This window comes from Haliotis rubra, unplaced genomic scaffold, assembly GCF_003918875.1.
Source record: "Haliotis rubra isolate DU_JTF1 unplaced genomic scaffold, ASM391887v1 Scf66, whole genome shotgun sequence".
NCBI classification, from domain to species: Eukaryota; Metazoa; Mollusca; class Gastropoda; order Lepetellida; family Haliotidae; genus Haliotis; species Haliotis rubra.
The window spans coordinates 2,255,428-2,273,677 of NW_025767368.1; the positions used below are offsets into that span (position 1 = coordinate 2,255,428).

The 18,250-nt window shown below is 42.6% G+C and overlaps 1 protein-coding gene across 1 annotated transcript; it reads right to left on the minus strand.

Annotated features, from left to right (window-relative positions):
* Positions 1-2,745: 2,745 nt before the first annotated feature.
* Positions 2,746-18,079, minus strand: LOC124257409. The gene is made up of 12 exons (XM_046691458.1): positions 17,864-18,079; positions 16,955-17,111; positions 15,603-15,671; positions 14,871-14,947; positions 14,511-14,561; positions 13,982-14,049; positions 12,821-12,940; positions 9,930-10,010; positions 9,356-9,494; positions 7,316-7,398; positions 3,439-3,535; positions 2,746-3,019 (listed from the first exon to the last, which is right to left on the minus strand). Exons 1-12 carry the CDS (start codon positions 17,966-17,968, stop codon positions 2,852-2,854), a joined length of 1,215 nt encoding a protein of 404 aa, XP_046547414.1. The 5' UTR covers positions 17,969-18,079; the 3' UTR covers positions 2,746-2,851.
* Between the last annotated feature and the right edge of the window lie 171 nt (positions 18,080-18,250).

Below are 18,250 nucleotides of genomic sequence, written 5' to 3' on the forward strand. Positions count from 1 at the left end.
GACCTTGTTCGTCTATTTATCAGAGTATACAATCTGACACAATGCATTTTGGGCAGGAAAACTTGTCACACTGAAAATAGCATACAAATGGCCTTAGTCTGGTTTAAGTTTTAATATTGCTGATTCTGAAAAACATCCCAAATCTCTCCTTGCCTACTCATGCATTAATCATTTTTAGTAAAATATACCCCTCCATTCCTGCTTTCAAACTTGAGGGGTGATGGGGTAGATGGTGATTAAAGCATTTGCTCATTATGCCCAAGACCCGGGTTCGATTCCCCACATGGGTACAATGTGTGAAGCCAACTTCTGGTGTCCACAGCCATGATATTGCTGGAATATTGCTAAAAGCAGCGTAAACTAAACTCACTCTTCACTTAAAACTTTAGACATGCTATTAACAAACTTGTTTTTTACTTCAGCAATAACAAAGGTCGAACTGACAAGGGGTAACTATGGCCACATCATGTCTGGTCAAGTCCTGGAGGCTGGTGGGTGCTGCATTATTGAGGCGCGCACCGATCCTGCTGTCATGTTGCGGCGCATTGATAATTCAGTCTTGAGGCCAAGGATGCTGTGCACACACAAAGATGCAACAACAGAGAACACGAGTCACCAAGTGTTCTCTGCTACAGACCGCATCCCTAAACGTTTTGATGCAGAGATACAGAAGGTGATGCAGGAACATTCTGATAAAATCGATGGCTTTGCTACCATAATGAAATGTCCAAGAGTTATTGTGGAATCCTTGATCCAAGCTGACACTCGGCTGGTGACAAGTTTCACCTATGAACAGATCAGTGCTAAGATGCAAATGTTTTTAGACTTTGGATTCAGCCCAGAAGAAATCTCCACCTACCCAGCAGTGTTTTGTAGAAGTTACAATGATTCAAAAAGGAGGTTGGCGGAAATGGAAACTGTGCGAAAATATCATTTCTCATTGAGAATGGTGTATGTTTCCCGAACGTGAATTCAGGAGAAGAATTGCTTTATATAGAAAAGAACTTTCTATTCTAGGAGATCATCCAAGTAAGGTTCACTTTGTAGCCTGGAAATTAAATTGTGACTTCTCAGATGTGCTGGACATGATTGACAAGGGGCACACACACTTGATGACACGCCCCCCTTCAGCAATTGATAAACTTGTTGACATGATCCTCGAGTATGGTTTTACAATGGAACAGATCAAAGAGTCACCACAAGTTCTCATTGCTAGTCTCAAGCTAGCAAGACAAAGATTTGCATTGGTCCAAGAAAACAGTGTGTTGAACAAAATGTCTTTACTTACAATATTGGGATCAAACGTATCTCAGTTTCGGGTCTCACTTCGGACTTGGATGTTAGAGCTGGTTTATCTGGATGGGTGTGAAGATTGCGATTGTGTTTTAAAGAAGAGGCTTGGTATCGATGAAGACACTCTTAAGACGATGCATATACGGGCAACCAAGCTGAAATATTTACGAGCAAGGAAGATTCAACCTTGCCTTGATATTTTGTTGAAGGAAATGGAGCTAGACCCCCAAGACATTGTGAAGCAACCAGTTGTGCTGTACTTCAGCCCAGACAGACTGCTCCGACGGAAGGTAATCCTGGAAAAGGCTGGCGTAGATGGCAGTTGGAACAGACTCAATGCATTATGTCTCAGTGAAGTCAAATTTGAAATAAAATATAAAGATTATATTAAATGTGATGAAACTGTAACAAAGGAATAAAGTTCATCTTTGTTGAAACAAGTTTTTTAAATAATGTCTGTTAGGAATGTGAGGTTCTTATATTGTGGTTATGTCTATTTCCAAAGATGGAATGTAGTTATGCTCTTTTTCATTTAAAATAAAATATATTTCATGTGTGGCCTTGTAGTCACAAACAGCATCCCAGTAATAGAAAGGATGAATTAATTATATGGGAAATTTATTAATTTTGTCGTAAGCATTTTGATTCTGATGTGTAAATGCCATTTTGTAAGTGTGTGTGTATTAATAATAGAAAGACATTTTATCCTTGACAAGAGGTCTTCAACTATCAGTTAGGGATTCAAACAAGGGAGTTGTGGTTGAAACTATGATATCATAGTGATCTCGTAATCATGTCGTTTTATATCCAGAACAAAAATGACAATTCTCAAAAAAAGATGTAGCCAATTTATTTTTACAGAATGAACACAATGAACAATGGAATGTATGTTATTCTCCTTCCTTTAGTTGCCTAGCAACACATCCAAATGAACAGAACTGTACAAGTGATGGTCAATATGCACAAAACATAACCAAGTGAAAATGTCCTTAATATTAAATAACAACCCATGATTTGTACAGACTTTTTTCCCCTTACATTGCACAGAATGGCACCATTGAGATTTTACTGTTGATTTGCTTAATTACAGTTAAAGTGAGTAACAAAGTTAAATTAAAGTCATCAAAACAAACCAAACATAATTAAATGGGATTTGTATGATAACATTTATTGTATTATTGGCACAACTGATAACTTAAGCAAATATTGATGGATTTCATGATTTGAATGAGTGAGTGAGCGAGTTTGGTTTTATGCTGCTTGTAGCAATATTTCAGCAGTATCACCGTGGGGTACACTGGAAATGGGCTTCACATATTGTATCCAAGTGGGGAATGGAACCAGGGTCTTCGGCGTGACGAGCAACTTCATTAACAACTTCATCATTTGAAGGGAGCATGCTGATGTATGAATAGATATTTGCTATGACCACATGTTACTGATTCATGTTATGAACATGACCACATGTTACTGATTCATGTTGAGAAATGAAGGAATTGCAGGTTGAATGATCAATGGTGTATACAGTGATGACCTGTAAAATATATGGTGCTATGGTTTATTGTTGTTTGTGTCTCAGTTTGTATTGTTTAATCATTTTGACGACTGGCTCCACTACCGCTGCGGGATCCCGGTACAGCATGTGATGGTCAGCTCCGTTCACCACGATGTGGGTCGCGTGGGGCAGCTCGCTGGAGATCAGTGACTGTTCCGACTTGGCCCATGCCTGAAAGAATTTAATTTTCAGTCAGCAGACGCATGTTGGGGAAAGACTTGGTTTATTTTCTATTGCACAGCCCCTAAAATATAATCTGAAAAGTGCTTTATTTATTCCACCAAATTCACCCCCCTAAAACAGGTTACAAAAACACACAACTCACATGGGAATATTCACCTACAGAAAAGTATTTTTTACCCCAGTGTAAATGGAAACAGGTGGTTAAGCTCGTGACTTGGTTGAGGATATCAATCACTGGATTGTCTAGTCCACACTCGATTATTTACGGACCACCATCACATAGCTGGAATATTGCCTAGTGTTGCATTACCACCAAACAGTGTTAATGTTTCTACTTATTACCACTAATTGTTGGCCCTGATACCAGGCCTAACATGTTGGATGCTACAGGTGGGTGTGGCCAGTACCTTGTTAAGGGGGCTGGGGATCTGTTCATCGTAGTAGTTCCCAGTGATGAGGGTGACCGAGATGTTTTTAGGAACTGACTTCATGAGGCTTAGTGTTCTGGAAGGAAAGACAAACAAGCCTGATATAAGACTGATATAAATAATCACTAATATATTTCTTGCACCTTGATCATTTTCCATTCTTCAGTCCTTATGAACAGGCATCCAATTGACACTGCACACTGCATCCTATGTTCAAGCAGTAATTAGACTAGCTTCTGCAAACAAGCAGTCATGATCACTGATCCATATCATAAGGTATTATGATACACATAAACTCCCATTGTAATCAGCTCCTACTGAGACCCACCAGGTATTATGATACAGATAAACTCCCATTGTAATCAGCTCCTACTGAGACGACCCACCAGGTATTATGATACAGATAAACTCCCATTGTAATCTGCTCCTACTGAGACCCACCAGGTATTATGATACAGATAAACTCCCATTGTAATCAGCCCCTACTGGGACCCACCAGGTATTATGATACAGATAAACTCCCATTGTAATCAGCTCCTACTGAGACCCACCAGGTATTATGATACAGATAAACTCCCATTGTAATCAGCTCCTACAGAGACCCACCAGGTATTATGATACAGATAAACTCCCATTGTAATCAGCTCCTACTGAGACCCACCAGGTATTATGATACAGATAAACTCCCATTGTAATCAGCTCCTACTGAGACCCACCAGGTATTATGATACAGATAAACTCCCATTGTAATCAGCTCCTACTGAGACCCACCAGGTATTATGATACAGATAAACTCCCATTGTAATCAGCTCCTACTGAGGACCCACCAGGTATTATGATACAGATAAACTCCCATTGTAATCAGCCCCTACTGAGACCCACCAGGTATTATGATACAGATAAACTCCCATTGTAATCAGCTCCTACTGAGACCCACCAGGTATTATGATACAGATAAACTCCCATTGTAATCAGCTCCTACTGAGACCCACCAGGTATTATGTTACAGATACACTCCCATTGTAATCAACTCCTACTGGGACCTACCAGGTATTATGATACAGATAAACTCCCATTGTAATCAGCTCCTACTGAGACCCACCAGGTATTATGATACAGATAAACTCCCATTGTAATCAGCTCCTACTGGGACCCACCAGGTATTATGATACAGATAAACTCCCATTGTAATCAGCTCCTACTGAGACCCACCAGGTATTATGATACAGATAAACTCCCATTGTAATCAGCTTCTACAGAGACCCACCAGGTATTATGATACAGATAAACTCCCATTGTAATCAGCTCCTACTCTACTGAGACCCACCAGGTATTATGATACAGATAAACTCCCATTGTAATCAGCTCCTACTGAGACCCACCAGGTATTATGATACAGATAAACTCCCATTGTAATCAGCTCCTACAGAGACCCACCAGGTATTATGATACAGATAAACTCCCATTGTAATCAGCTCCTACTGAGACCCACCAGGTATTATGATACAGATAAACTCCCATTGTAATCAGCTCCTACTGAGACCCACCAGGTATTATGATACAGATAAACTCCCATTGTAATCAGCTCCTACAGAGACCCACCAGGTATTATGATACAGATAAACTCCCATTGTAATCAGCTCCTACTGGGACCCACCAGGTATTATGATACAGATAAACTCCCATTGTAATCAGCTCCTACTGGGACCCACCAGGTATTATGATACAGATAAACTCCCATTGTAATCAGCTCCTACTGAGACCCACCAGGTATTATGATACAGATAAACTCCCATTGTAATCAGCTCCTACTGAGACCCACCAGGTATTATGATACAGATAAACTCCCATTGTAATCAGCTCCTACTGAGACCCACCAGGTATTATGATACAGATAAACTCCAATTGTAATCAGCCCCTACTGAGACCCACCAGGACCCACCAGGTATTATGATACAGATAAACTCCCATTGTAATCAGCTCCTACTGGGACCCACCAGGTATTATGATACAGATAAACTCCCATTGTAATCAGCTCCTACTGAGACCCACCAGGTATTATGATACAGATAAACTCCCATTGTAATCAGCTCCTACTGAGACCCACCAGGTATTATGATACAGATAAACTCCCATTGTAATCAGCTCCTACTGAGACCCACCAGGTATTATGATACAGATAAACTCCCATTGTAATCAGCTCCTACTGAGACCCACCAGGTATTATGATACAGATAAACTCCCATTGTAATCAGCTCCTACTGAGACCCACCAGGTATTATGATACAGATAAACTCCCATTGTAATCAGCTCCTACTGAGACCCACCAGGTATTATGATACAGATAAACTCCCATTGTAATCAGCTCCTACTGAGACCCACCAGGTATTATGATACAGATAAACTCCCATTGTAATCAGCTCCTACTGAGACCCACCAGGTATTATGATACAGATAAACTCCCATTGTAATCAGCTCCTACTGAGACCCACCAGGTATTATGTAATCAGCTCCTACAGAGACCCACCAGGTATTATGATACAGATAAACTCCCATTGTAATCAGCTCCTACTGGGACCCACCAGGAATGGACATATTTTCACCTGGAATCCCGTCAGACTGCTCTCATATTAAGACTACCATCCATTATGGCTGCTCAATATAACCGGTTTACCGGTATTTACCTGTTCAGACATGAAATCGATACGTATTGCGATATGCTGATCAAAACCGGTAGTTCGACATGCATTCGGAAAACATTGTAACACTCAGAAATCTTCGGACATTTCCGTTTTTCAGACCGGAAGTTAAGTTCGGTTTGAAGTTGTGTTCTTGTTTTTTGTTCAAATGTTTCGCAAAGTTTTGGATCTGAATGTTAAACCAAGCCAGCCATTAACCGGGACCAAGGCATTTACCTTCCCAGTGTATACTCTGTTGTCCTATAATCTCTTGGCTTCATACGTTCATTGTTAACTTTGTACATTAATCCTATCCAATTGGTTTCCTATTATTTTGTTATTCTTCTACATCACCCCAACTCTTTGACTTGTTTTCTTTATGCATTATTCCTATCTTATTGGCTTCGTAATCTTATTGGCTTCGTATTCATATTGTTGGCTACGTAATTATGTTGTTATCTTTGTACATTCTCCCTCCATGTATTGTGTAAACATGTTTTATCTATATATATTCACTCTTTGTACTGACTCAGTATTCACCTGATGAAGGAGCAGGAATTAGCTCTGAAACAACGTGTGTAAAGAATAAAAAGAAGTTGTTATCCATAAAAGTGTCATGTATTCAACTTCTAAATGCCTTTCAAAACCTTCAATCATAAGTAGATTTTTGTTTTAAAACATTTCTTACAATATATTGCAATACATATCGCAATATATGCTCTCGCATTGCAATATTAAAATTCTCTGCAATAACCACCCCTACCATCCATGATCATCCCATATCATATCTCCATCCAACTGGCAATGACACACTCAACCTCAGCAGCTTTATATCATCAACCAGTCACACAGATTCCTGATGATCACAAGTTCCAGCTATACAACATGAAATACTCTGCAATATATGTAATCATGAGTCTCTGAAGTGAACTTCAAGTGGAAAAGATGTTTCATTTGTATTGAGACAGGGAAATGAAGTCCTTGCGCTATTCAAAATTGAGACTGCGTGTAACCATGGCAACAAGAGAGGTTGGGAACTGGTCAGAATACTGATTGTTTCAGTCATGAAAGAAACGTCAAACTAGACCCAAACAGAAGCTAAGGTGACATAGTCCAATGTATACATATCATGATGCACTGGTATGTGACACTGAAACATATACAGTGAAGCTTCTCACTTTATCTGTGAAAATGTTTCATTGATGAAGTGATGCTCATCTACCACAGAACTCAGGTGTCGGGGGTTGCACAGCAGGTATTTCTACAACACAGAAGTGTACTTCATAAACAACAGACAAAAACACATGCAAAACATAAGGCAACTCCACAACAAATATCTAACTTCATAGATCACTGAGAGTGCCCTATATATCCAATTCTGCCCTCTCTCTTTTAAAAACTCACCTTTCAGCTCCACTTCTTAGCATAGACACAGCTTCATTCTCATCCCGGACACTAGCCTGCCTCTCTCCACCCCAATGGTAGTTCCACCATCTTTCTACACTGAGAACTAACCTGCCTAATTTTCACCTGTAGCTCCACCTTAAGCTTGAGGGTTAGCGCCATCCTCCTTCTTACCCCAGGACGAGCCTGCTTCATCGTCACCCCAAAAGTAGTTCCACCATCTCTCTGTCCTGTGAACTAAACTGCTCCACCCTCCATCTTCCCCAAAGGGTCTGTCCAGCCTCATCTCCACCTCAACAGGCAGCTCCACCTTCCCCCGGGGGACTGACCTGCCTCATCTCCACCTCAACGGGCAGCTCAACCCTCCCCCAGGGACTGACCTGCCTCAGCTCCATCTCAACCGGCAGCCCCACCCTTCCTCGGGGACTGACCTGCCTCATCTCCACCTCAACATGCAGGCCAACCTTCCCTCTTTCCCCGGGGACTGACCTGCCTCAGCTCCATCTCAACCGGCAGCCCCACCCTTCCCCCGCTGACTGACCTGCCTCATCTCCACCTCTTAAGGCAGCCTCCCTCTTCCCCTGCTGATTGACCTGCCTCAGCTCCACCTCTACAGGCAGCTCCACCCTCCCTCTTCCCCCGCTGATTGACCTGCCTCATCTCCACCTCTACGGGCAGCTCCACCTTCCCTCTTCCCCCGCTGATTGACCTGCCTCAGCTCCACCTCTACAGGCAGCTCCACCCTCCCTCTTCCCCCGCTGATTGACCTGCCTCATCTCCACCTCTACGGGCAGCTCCACCCTCCCTCTTCCCCCGCTGATTGACCTGCCTCATCTCCACCCCAACGGGTTGCTCCACCCTCCCTCTTCCCCCGCTGATTGACCTGCCTCATCTCCACCTCTACGGGCAGCTCCACCCTCCCTCTTCCCCCGGGGACTGACCTGCCTCATCTCCACCTCTACGGGCAGCTCCACCCTCCCTCTTCCCCCGCTGACCGACCTGCCTCATCTCCACCTCAACGGGCAGCTCCACCCTCCCTCTTCCCCCGCTGACTGACCTGCCTCATCTCCACCTCAACGGGCAGCTCCACCCTCCCTCTTCCCCCGCTGACTGACCTGCCTCATCTCCACCTCTACAGGCAGCTCCACCTCCCTCTTCCCCGCTGACTGACCTGCCTCATCTCCACCTCTTACAGGCAGCTCCACCCTCCCTCTTCCCCAGGGACTGACTGACCTGCCTCATCTCCACCTCAACAGGCAGCTCCACCCTCCCTCTTCCCCGCTGACTGACCTGCCTCATCTCCCACCTCTACAGGCAGCTCCACCCTCCCTCTTCCCCCCGGCTGACTGACCTGCCTCATCTCCACCTCTACAGCTCCACCCTCCCTCTTCCCCGGACTGACCTGCTCATCACCTCTACCAGCTCCACCTCCCTCTTCCCCGCTGACTGACTCCACCTCCTCTTCCCCGCTGACTGCATCTCCACCTCTACAGGCAGCTCCACCTCCCTCTTCTTCCTCGATGACTGACCTGCCTCATCTCCACCTCTGACAGCTCCACCCTCCCTCTTCCCCTGACTGACCTGCCTCATCTCCACCTCTACAGGCAGCTCCACCCTCCCTCTTCCCCTGCTGACTGACCCTGCCTCATCTCCACCTTAACAGACAGCTCCACCCCTCCTTCTTCCCCCGGGACTGACCTGCTTCATCTCCATCTCAACGGGCAGCTCCACCCTCCCTCTTCCCCAGCTGACTGACCTGCCTCATCTCCACCTCTACAGGCAGCTCCACCCTCCCTCTTCCCCCGCTGACTGACCTGCCTCATCTCCACCTCTGCAGGCAGCTCCACCCCAGCCAGCGGGTGCTTCAGGATGCCCACCATCAGGGCCAGTCTCATGAGTCCCAGTGCTGCACCCAGTTGAAAGGACTGATACGTAGGAATCAGTTGGCCGAACCTAGAAGAATGTCGATTTTAGAAACGGTGAGAAATAAGTTTATTTAATCAGGCATTTTCAGGGTTTCATGATTAACTGATTAGACCATTGTATGTCTGCTTGTTTAACATTGACACTTGTCTGACACAGACAAACCTGTAGTAGTAACAAGGTACAGTGTCAACCAAATCTTTCAGCCTAAACACATGATCCATTTAGTGAACTCTTACAACTCCTATAGGTTGCTGGGACCTATCCTAACCCATTATCACCACGGGGAGTAACTAAGTCTCAGTGTGGTAATATTAATCAGACAAATGCTATAGGTATGTATTTCCTTGTTTCACAGGAAAGGAAACAGCTTCTGTCCACACATTCGATACACAGAGAGAAACTGAATCCCAACAGGCCTGACTAGAAGTAAACACAAGGCTGGTGAAAGTGGCTGAAACTGACCAGTACTGTGTCCACACACCCTGGTCCTGCTCAAACAGCCTCCCTGACAGCGGGTTGATCAGTACTAGGCCCAGGACATTGCTGAAACATACAACAGGGATCATAGTAACCTGGTAACCTCATGTCAACGCTCATAGGCATTGCTGTAAAATTTCAGCCCTTGTACAATTGGGTGTAGAACTCACTGTGCATGCACTGGGTTCATTCATCACCACTCGCCTCTTTCCTACTTGTATTATAGTTCAGATGACACATTCGTCACCACTCACCTCTTTCCATAGCCTCCAAAAAGACTTGTCCCCCTATCGATGCTTGTTATGTGCCACAAACCAATCAGAACGGGCGTAAATGACTGCGGTGCTTTGGTAAAAATAATCCTGAGTACTTAAATCGTTTATGGCATTAATTATGTCATTGTTTAAAAAAGCATGAAAAATATATATCGTCACATTGAAAGTTTAAAGAACTTAGCTGACAGGATTTGCTGCCTATTATGAAGTTTTTGATAAGAATCATGCGATTGACGGTGAGAGATTCAAATACACGCACGTGCGCTTGTTGACATTACGACTCTCATGGGTCCAACTGAGGGTATTTCTGACGATCTTGCAGGCTTGCTATGGAGATTGTATGTGTGCTTCCAACAAGTTTAGGCAATGTAATTATAAATTGCTACGAGTTTCAAAACAATAATATTGGACATATAGCTGCATGTAACTAATCAACTTTAATCTAAAACATTGGGCATATATTTCACCTCTCTGGGAATATTTTTAGTCTGACTTTTTTTTTTTGGTCATTCATATAGTTTTCAATTTCATCAAATTCCTTTTGGGGTATGACAGCAAGGTTACACTAATGTTCAGTTTGAGACATATTTTACAGTCATTTTTGACTTTCTGCTTTGGGATTTAATGTAGCTTTTATTTACATATTTAATAAAACAAATCCCATTTGTGATTATCAAACCCTATTTGGAAATATAATTGGAAATATAAGGTGAACATCTGGTAATAATTACGTCAGAATAAGTCTGTAACAAATAGGTTTTTTTCCTTCTTTTAGTTGTATCAAAAAGGTTTAAATCTTTAAAACCATGAACAGCAACACAATGTATGATTACTTCGGTGATATTAAGTACCATTGGAATCAAACAAGAATAGAGTTATCGTTCCTGTTTAAAGTAATTCTGATGTTCTTGCGCCAATATGAACTCCTTCCAGAGGGGCATGAGTCGCTATTCGGCTTGTCCCGGAATAACACGAGCTGGTCACGAATGGCACTGGGTTTAGAACCAACCTCTTTACATGTCAGTGTACAACTCACCCCTCCTACATGTCAACAAACAACTCACCCCTCGTACATGTCAGTGTACAACTCACCCCTCCTACATGCCCCTCCTACATGTCAGTGTACAACTCATCCCTCCTACATGTCAGTGTACAACTCACCCCTCGTACATGTCAGTGTACAACTCACCCCTCGTACATGTCAGTGTACAACTCACCCCTCCTACATGTCAGTGTACAACTCATCCCTCGTACATGTCAGTGTACAACTCACCCCTCCTACATGTCAGTGTACAACTCACCCCTCCTACATGTCAGTGTACAACTCACCCCTCGTACATGTCAGTGTACAACTCACCCCTCGTCAGTCTACATGTCATGTCAGTGTACAACTCACCCCTCCTACATGTCAGTGTACAACTCACCCCTCCAACAAACATCTGACACATGTCAGTGTACAACTCACCCTCACAACTCACACATGTCAGTGTACAACTCACCCTCAGACATGTCAGTGTACATATCAGCAAACAACTCACCCCTCCTACATGTCAGTGTACAAATCACCCCTCCTACATGTCAGTGTACAACTCATCCCTCGTACATGTCAGTGTACAACTCATCCCTCCTACATGTCAGTGTACAACTCATCCCTCGTACATGTCAGTGTAAGACTCACCCCTCCTACATGTCAGTGTACAACTCATCCCTCGTACATGTCAGTGTACAAATCACCCCTCCTACATGTCAGTGTACAACTCACCCCTCGTACATGTCAACAAACAACTCACCCCTCGTACATGTCAGAGTACAACTCATCCCTCGTACATGTCAGTGTACAACTCATCCCTCGTACATGTCAGTGTACAACTCATCCCCATACATGTCAACAAACAACTCACCCCTCCTACATGTCAGTGTACAACTCATCCCTCGTACATGTCAGTGTACAACTCACCCCTCGTACATGTCAACAAACAACTCACCCCTCCTACATGTCAGTGTACAACTCATCCCTCGTACATGTCAGTGTACAACTCATCCCTCGTACATGTCAGTGTACAAATCATCCCTCGTACATGTCAGTGTACAACTCATCCTTCTTACATGCCAACAAACAACTCACCTCTCCTACATGTCAGTGTACAACTCATCCCTCGTACATGTCAGTGTACAACTCATCCCTCGTACATGTCAGTGTACAACTCACCCCTCCTACATGTCAGTGTACAACTCACCCCTCCTACATGTCAGCGTACAACTCACCCCTCCTACATGTCAGCGTACAACTCACCCCTCCTACATGTCAGTGTACAACTCATCCCTCGTACATGTCAGTGTAAAACTCACCCCTCCTACATATCAGTGTACAACTCATCCCTCGTACATGCCAACAAACATCTGACACCTCCTACATGTCAGTGTACAACTCACCCCTCGTACATGTCAGTGTACAACTCACCCCTCCTACATGTCAGTGTACAACTCACCCCTCGTACATGTCAGTGTACAACTCATCCCTCGTACATGTCAGTGTACAACTCATCCCTCGTACATGTCAGTGTACAACTCATCCCTCGTACATGTCAGTGTACAACTCACCCCTCATACATCTGGGTGTAGAACATGCTGACCAGCGCCCCGAGCTCTGCTCCCACCAGAATGAATGGTTGAGGCTGCTGACTGCTGACAGTGAAGAGCTGGTTCAAGTCATCCACCATCCTGGCAACAATCACTACACTGATGCATCCCAAGATGAGGAAAACAATACAAAACAATACAAAATGACTTCAAACTCACTAATCACGTGACATTGGGCTACTCATGTATGTTCAGTACGATTCAGTTATAAGTCACAAACAAGCATTGTCACTAAGGTGACATAATCCCCCGCTGCAAATTATCAAATCAAACTTATAAAGTAATGAAAGTTTAAGATGAAGTTAAACGTCAACAAAAACATGACTAATCAACCTCTCTTGATATCTGTCTCTTTAGTTGTTCAAACACACACATATTTTCAAGACTGACTTTGACCTTGACATGAATGTCATAGTGTATGAAATATGTAAAAACTAGTACTAAAGAAATTGCTTATTGAAAAACATTCAAGAGAAGTTTTAAAAGTCTATGAAGAAAATCCAGTGAAACGTCTTAAAATATCTTGCTGACAATTCAGGTTAACATGCTGAAATCTTCAAAGTGTCGTCGTGACCCTAAAAATTATGTGAAGGTCACCAAAATCGACTGGGACCTGCGCCTTCCCTGGATGAAGCTTGGTATCAAATATGAAGAAACTCCAGTGAATGGTTCTTGCAGTATCTCGCTGACAAGCATAACATGTAGGCTAATATGCTGAAATCTTCAAAGTGTCTCTGTGACCTTGCAAATTAAGTGAAGGTCACCAAAATTGACTGGGCCCTGCGCCTTCCCTAGATAAAACTTGGTATTGAATATGAAGAAAATCCAGTGAAAGTTTCTTGATATAGCTTAACATGCAGGTAAAATGTTAAAGTCCCCCTTGTGACCTTGAAATGAAGGTCAAGGTCACCAAACCTGAGTTGGACCTTTCTTATACTGTGATGAAACTAGGTACCAAATATGAAAAGAACCTAGTGAACGGTTCATAAGATATTCTAATTTGTACGTACGGACGGAGCCTAATACTATATCCCCGGCTTCGCGCTAAACGCGCAGTGGGGGATAATAAGTGTTAGTGTGTAGTGCAGACTGTAGATGGGAGCGTGTCCCCGATGGCCTCACCTCTCCCCCGTGTATGGCTGCCACTGGTTCCTGGTGTACTTCCGCTCTTCCTGAGTCTGGGACTGGTTCTGAGGATACAGTCACAAACATACATGCCGTCTGCTCACTTATACGTGTATCCCAACAACAGATTCATTTTCACAAATCTGACCTTGTTGAATATGTGCATAGTTTTGATAAATCTGTCTCATGTTTTTGAATCTGTGTAATGTTCATGAAAATCCTGTTTACAAATATCATTTTCATGACTATGTTTGACATTCATGAATCAGGGGCATGCATATTAATCTGTGTGCCATGAAGCTGTGAGCGAGTGAGTATGGTTTTACGCTGCTTTTAGCAATATTCCAGCAATATCAGGCAGGGGACATCAGAAATGGGTTTCACACATTGTACCCATGTGGTCTGTGTGTCAAATCTGTGTGTCAAGTTCATGAATCAGTCTTGGTCACGAAGCTGATACACTTTTATACACCTGGTGACGATGACATTTAAACTGGGTGAGGACATGTCGTAGGCTGGTACTCACAACGTAGGGTCGTTCACTGAATCCAAGTCCTGCCCTGTCATAGATGCACACCTGTAACAGATCACACACTCAATAACACCACACACATCACACATTTGTTTACAACAGCACATTCATTTCGAGAAACAGTCATGTCCCAAGGTGTGCATACTTCTTTAAGAGAAATCAAATCCAGACTTATCTCCCCTGGATGATCCAGGATAAGTTTCAGCTTCAAAAGCCTGTGGCTTCAGAGAACATGTCCAAAATGTCACAACACACTTAACTTCCGCTCTAATGATATTTCTCCAAACATAGCCACAACCATAATGATCTGATATTGAATTGTTCGAGACACCAAGGGCTGCTATGTTTCCTTACCCTGGCATGTTTAGACAGCTTAGGCCACACCAGCGTCCACACATCTGAGGTCATCCCTGTAGGAGCATCTAGAACCACTGCAACAAGCATATCCACTAGTGAGAAGCTCTACCATATACCAGTAAGTACATAAGCACTTGCTACCAGCTACTTCTATCAGGTTTGATCGGATATATCTCTGGCCATCTTACCACTGGTAAGGATTGTGAGTGACAAGCGAAACCAGCAGGCCACCCCACCACCCCTATACTCATGAAAGGATTTGTCTGCTTCTATCAAACATTATGGACCGCCTCCGTGGTGTAGTGGTTAGAGCATCCGCCCGGAGAGCGGAACGTCGCGGGTTCGATCCCCGTCCGCGTCATACCAAAAGACGTTAAAATGTACTTGTTGGTCCCTGCCTGGCGCTCGGCATTAATGGGTACAACAAGGACTGGTCGGCTCGGAGTCAGTATAATGTGTCTGAGTAGGGTATTCATGCTTCACTGCAGCATGGTATCTCAGTGGAATAGCACTATAAAACCAGCTTCATTCTGGACTAGTACAAGCAGCCGCACATACACATACAGGCTCATGCACGTCGTCATATGAGCGAAATATTCTCAAGCACGATGTTAAACCATATTTCACCTCACCTCACCTCAAACATTATGATCATGGCAATGTAGTATGTTTTACCCCATATTTTGGCTTGCTTTTAATGAAACCCATGAGTAAAGTGTGATGGCATACCTGTGGGTGGACCCTTGCCTTCACACATCATGAACAGCTTCTGTCCCCAGCCAACATCATACAGCTCACCTGTTGAAACAACAATACATCGATCATACAGCCTACCTGTTGAAACAACAATACATGCTACTGTTTACCTGTTGAAAGAACAATACATGCTGCAGTTTACCCGTTGAAACAACAATACGTGCTACAGTTTACCTGTTGAAACAACAATACGTGCTACACTTTACCTGTTGAAACAACAATACATTCTTCAGTTTACCAGTTGAAACAACAAAACATGCCACAGTTTACCCGTTGAAACAACATTACATTATACAGTTTACCTTAAAACAACAGTACAAGCTACAGTTTACCTGTTGAAATGTATAGGCATGCCCTTTGAAATATATAAGTTTTATTACAAACATGTATTATTCACGTGTTTAAAAGATTGCGTACAAGTTTTCACAACTTTGGTAGGCTTTCTCACGTAACAGAAAATATCCCTCCTGACATGTACAACAGGCAAAGTATAGCACAGAAAACATTTCACAGTTCATTAAATCTTGTAGTAAGTCTTGTTAATATAATTATGACCATGGTGAAGCAACTGTACATTTCCGTTGTACATAATGGGAGTCAGCACAGCAGGGACTACATTGACTTGCCGTTAAACATTACATTTCTTGCTGCATGATAAAGTGAATTTGAAGAGGAACATCAACAAGTGTTGCAATTTTGAAAGTTCTCTTTCATTACAATTGATTATACCATCTTTTATTTCTGAAAACCCCAAACCCAGTGTAAATCACACTGGGCATATTGTGCCCTCATGCCCACAATTTACCATGTTTCATTGTTTTTGCCTTCATACAACAAACATTTCCACAAGGTATTGCAGCAGGAGCAGCTTGCCCTTTGGTCACTGGGAACATGTTGTCACTATGCTAGTATGTTTCTTTCTTTTTTTTGCAGCTCCAAAACTGTGGAATGCCCTACCACTGGAAAGTAGAAAATGTGAAACAAAAGACTCTTTTCTAACTCATCTGAAGACATATCTTTTTTCCGCTCACTTCAACAAGCGCCGTTGAGCAGTCATGTCCAATCTGGAAACCAGGCGCTATACAAATCAATTATCATTCATTCATCATTCATTTCTAACAGTGTCATCTGAACTATAATACAAGTAGGTTTGAACCAGTGATGTGCATCAGAACAAACAGTAGAGACAGAAAAGTTCCTTTGAAACTACTTACCACACAACTAGATACATCAACAGTACAATGCACATAATATACGAGATATTCCTTCAGGGTACACATTTCTCAGACAATAACTACACGAGGTATGGCCGATGTTTGATGTACCTGTGGGTTTCAGAGAGCTGTATTCCTTCTGGAGAGAGGCGTAGTTGATGAACGGTGGGATTATAATGAACAGAAGGATGTATTTGAGGGAAGCGACACATCGGCTTGTCAGACTTCTCCCTTGAGTCTCTGTAACAGACTTCTTGGACTTCTTGACCTTGAAAATGCAAATCAAACACTGTAGAGTCAACCTTTAACTTAATTCACCAAGACCCATATACTCATGCAGAAACAGCATGTCATGGGCTGATTACACCTGGACACATTCCAATACTATAACAAGACAAATTATTACAATTTACATAAGGTATAAGCTGGGAAGTTACAAAACTAACAAATGACATTGGTACAAGAACCTGTGTCGAAAAACATCACAATCTTGTAATAAAGAAGTTGTTATCCATAAAGTTTGTTAATTTCATGGTTTACTTATTTTATCATCAGTTTCTTTCATTTGACCGATTCAAAACAGCATAATATCACATATCCTGTCATAAGACTAAAAGCCTCATATTTTTATTTTATACAGTAATAGTTGAAAAACATATCTGAAATATATCAACAGTTTGCAGTGAGGATAAAATTTAGATATTGCCACTTCTGACACTGTACGTAGATATAGTACTAGTACTGTATATTAGACCAATGGCCCCAGACTGGGGAGAACCTTTAGGCTTCACCATCTTTCCCCGATTTTTACACAATGTCAGTGAAACCAAACCGAGATTTAGAGAGATGACACAGCAGCAAATCTGCATGTAGGCAGTAACTGCTTTTCACTGCTGTGTCGATATCTTCATTATATTCATGAACCTCCCCATTTATTTATTTTTTTTCTGATAGAGGTCTGACCGAACCTGCGTCAATCAGTGAAGCAGTTGCATTGTACAAAGTCTGGCAGTCTCTTACGTGTTTTTTGTCACTGCTACTGGCCGTGTCCCCATCTTGTTGAACCTTGTGTAATCCTCCTGCCACTAACGGCGGTGATGTCGCCGGTCTTCTCCTTGGAGGCATTCCTGTGACCTGTGTTTACAACACGTGGACAGGAAGGGCTTTCCCACAATGGCCTCGTTTTCGGCGGGGATTTCCTACTTCCGTATTTACAAACGCAATCATATCTTCAGACTGACACGTTATTATAGATCTAGTACCGCAAAAATAAAATAATGTCTATTTTCAATAATAATTATAATTATTTAGAAGTATATTAATATTGAATTTAATCAAGTTAGAAGTTGTTATTTATATTATGCTTGAATAAGACTTAGGAAATACTACAAATAAATAATTAGCAAA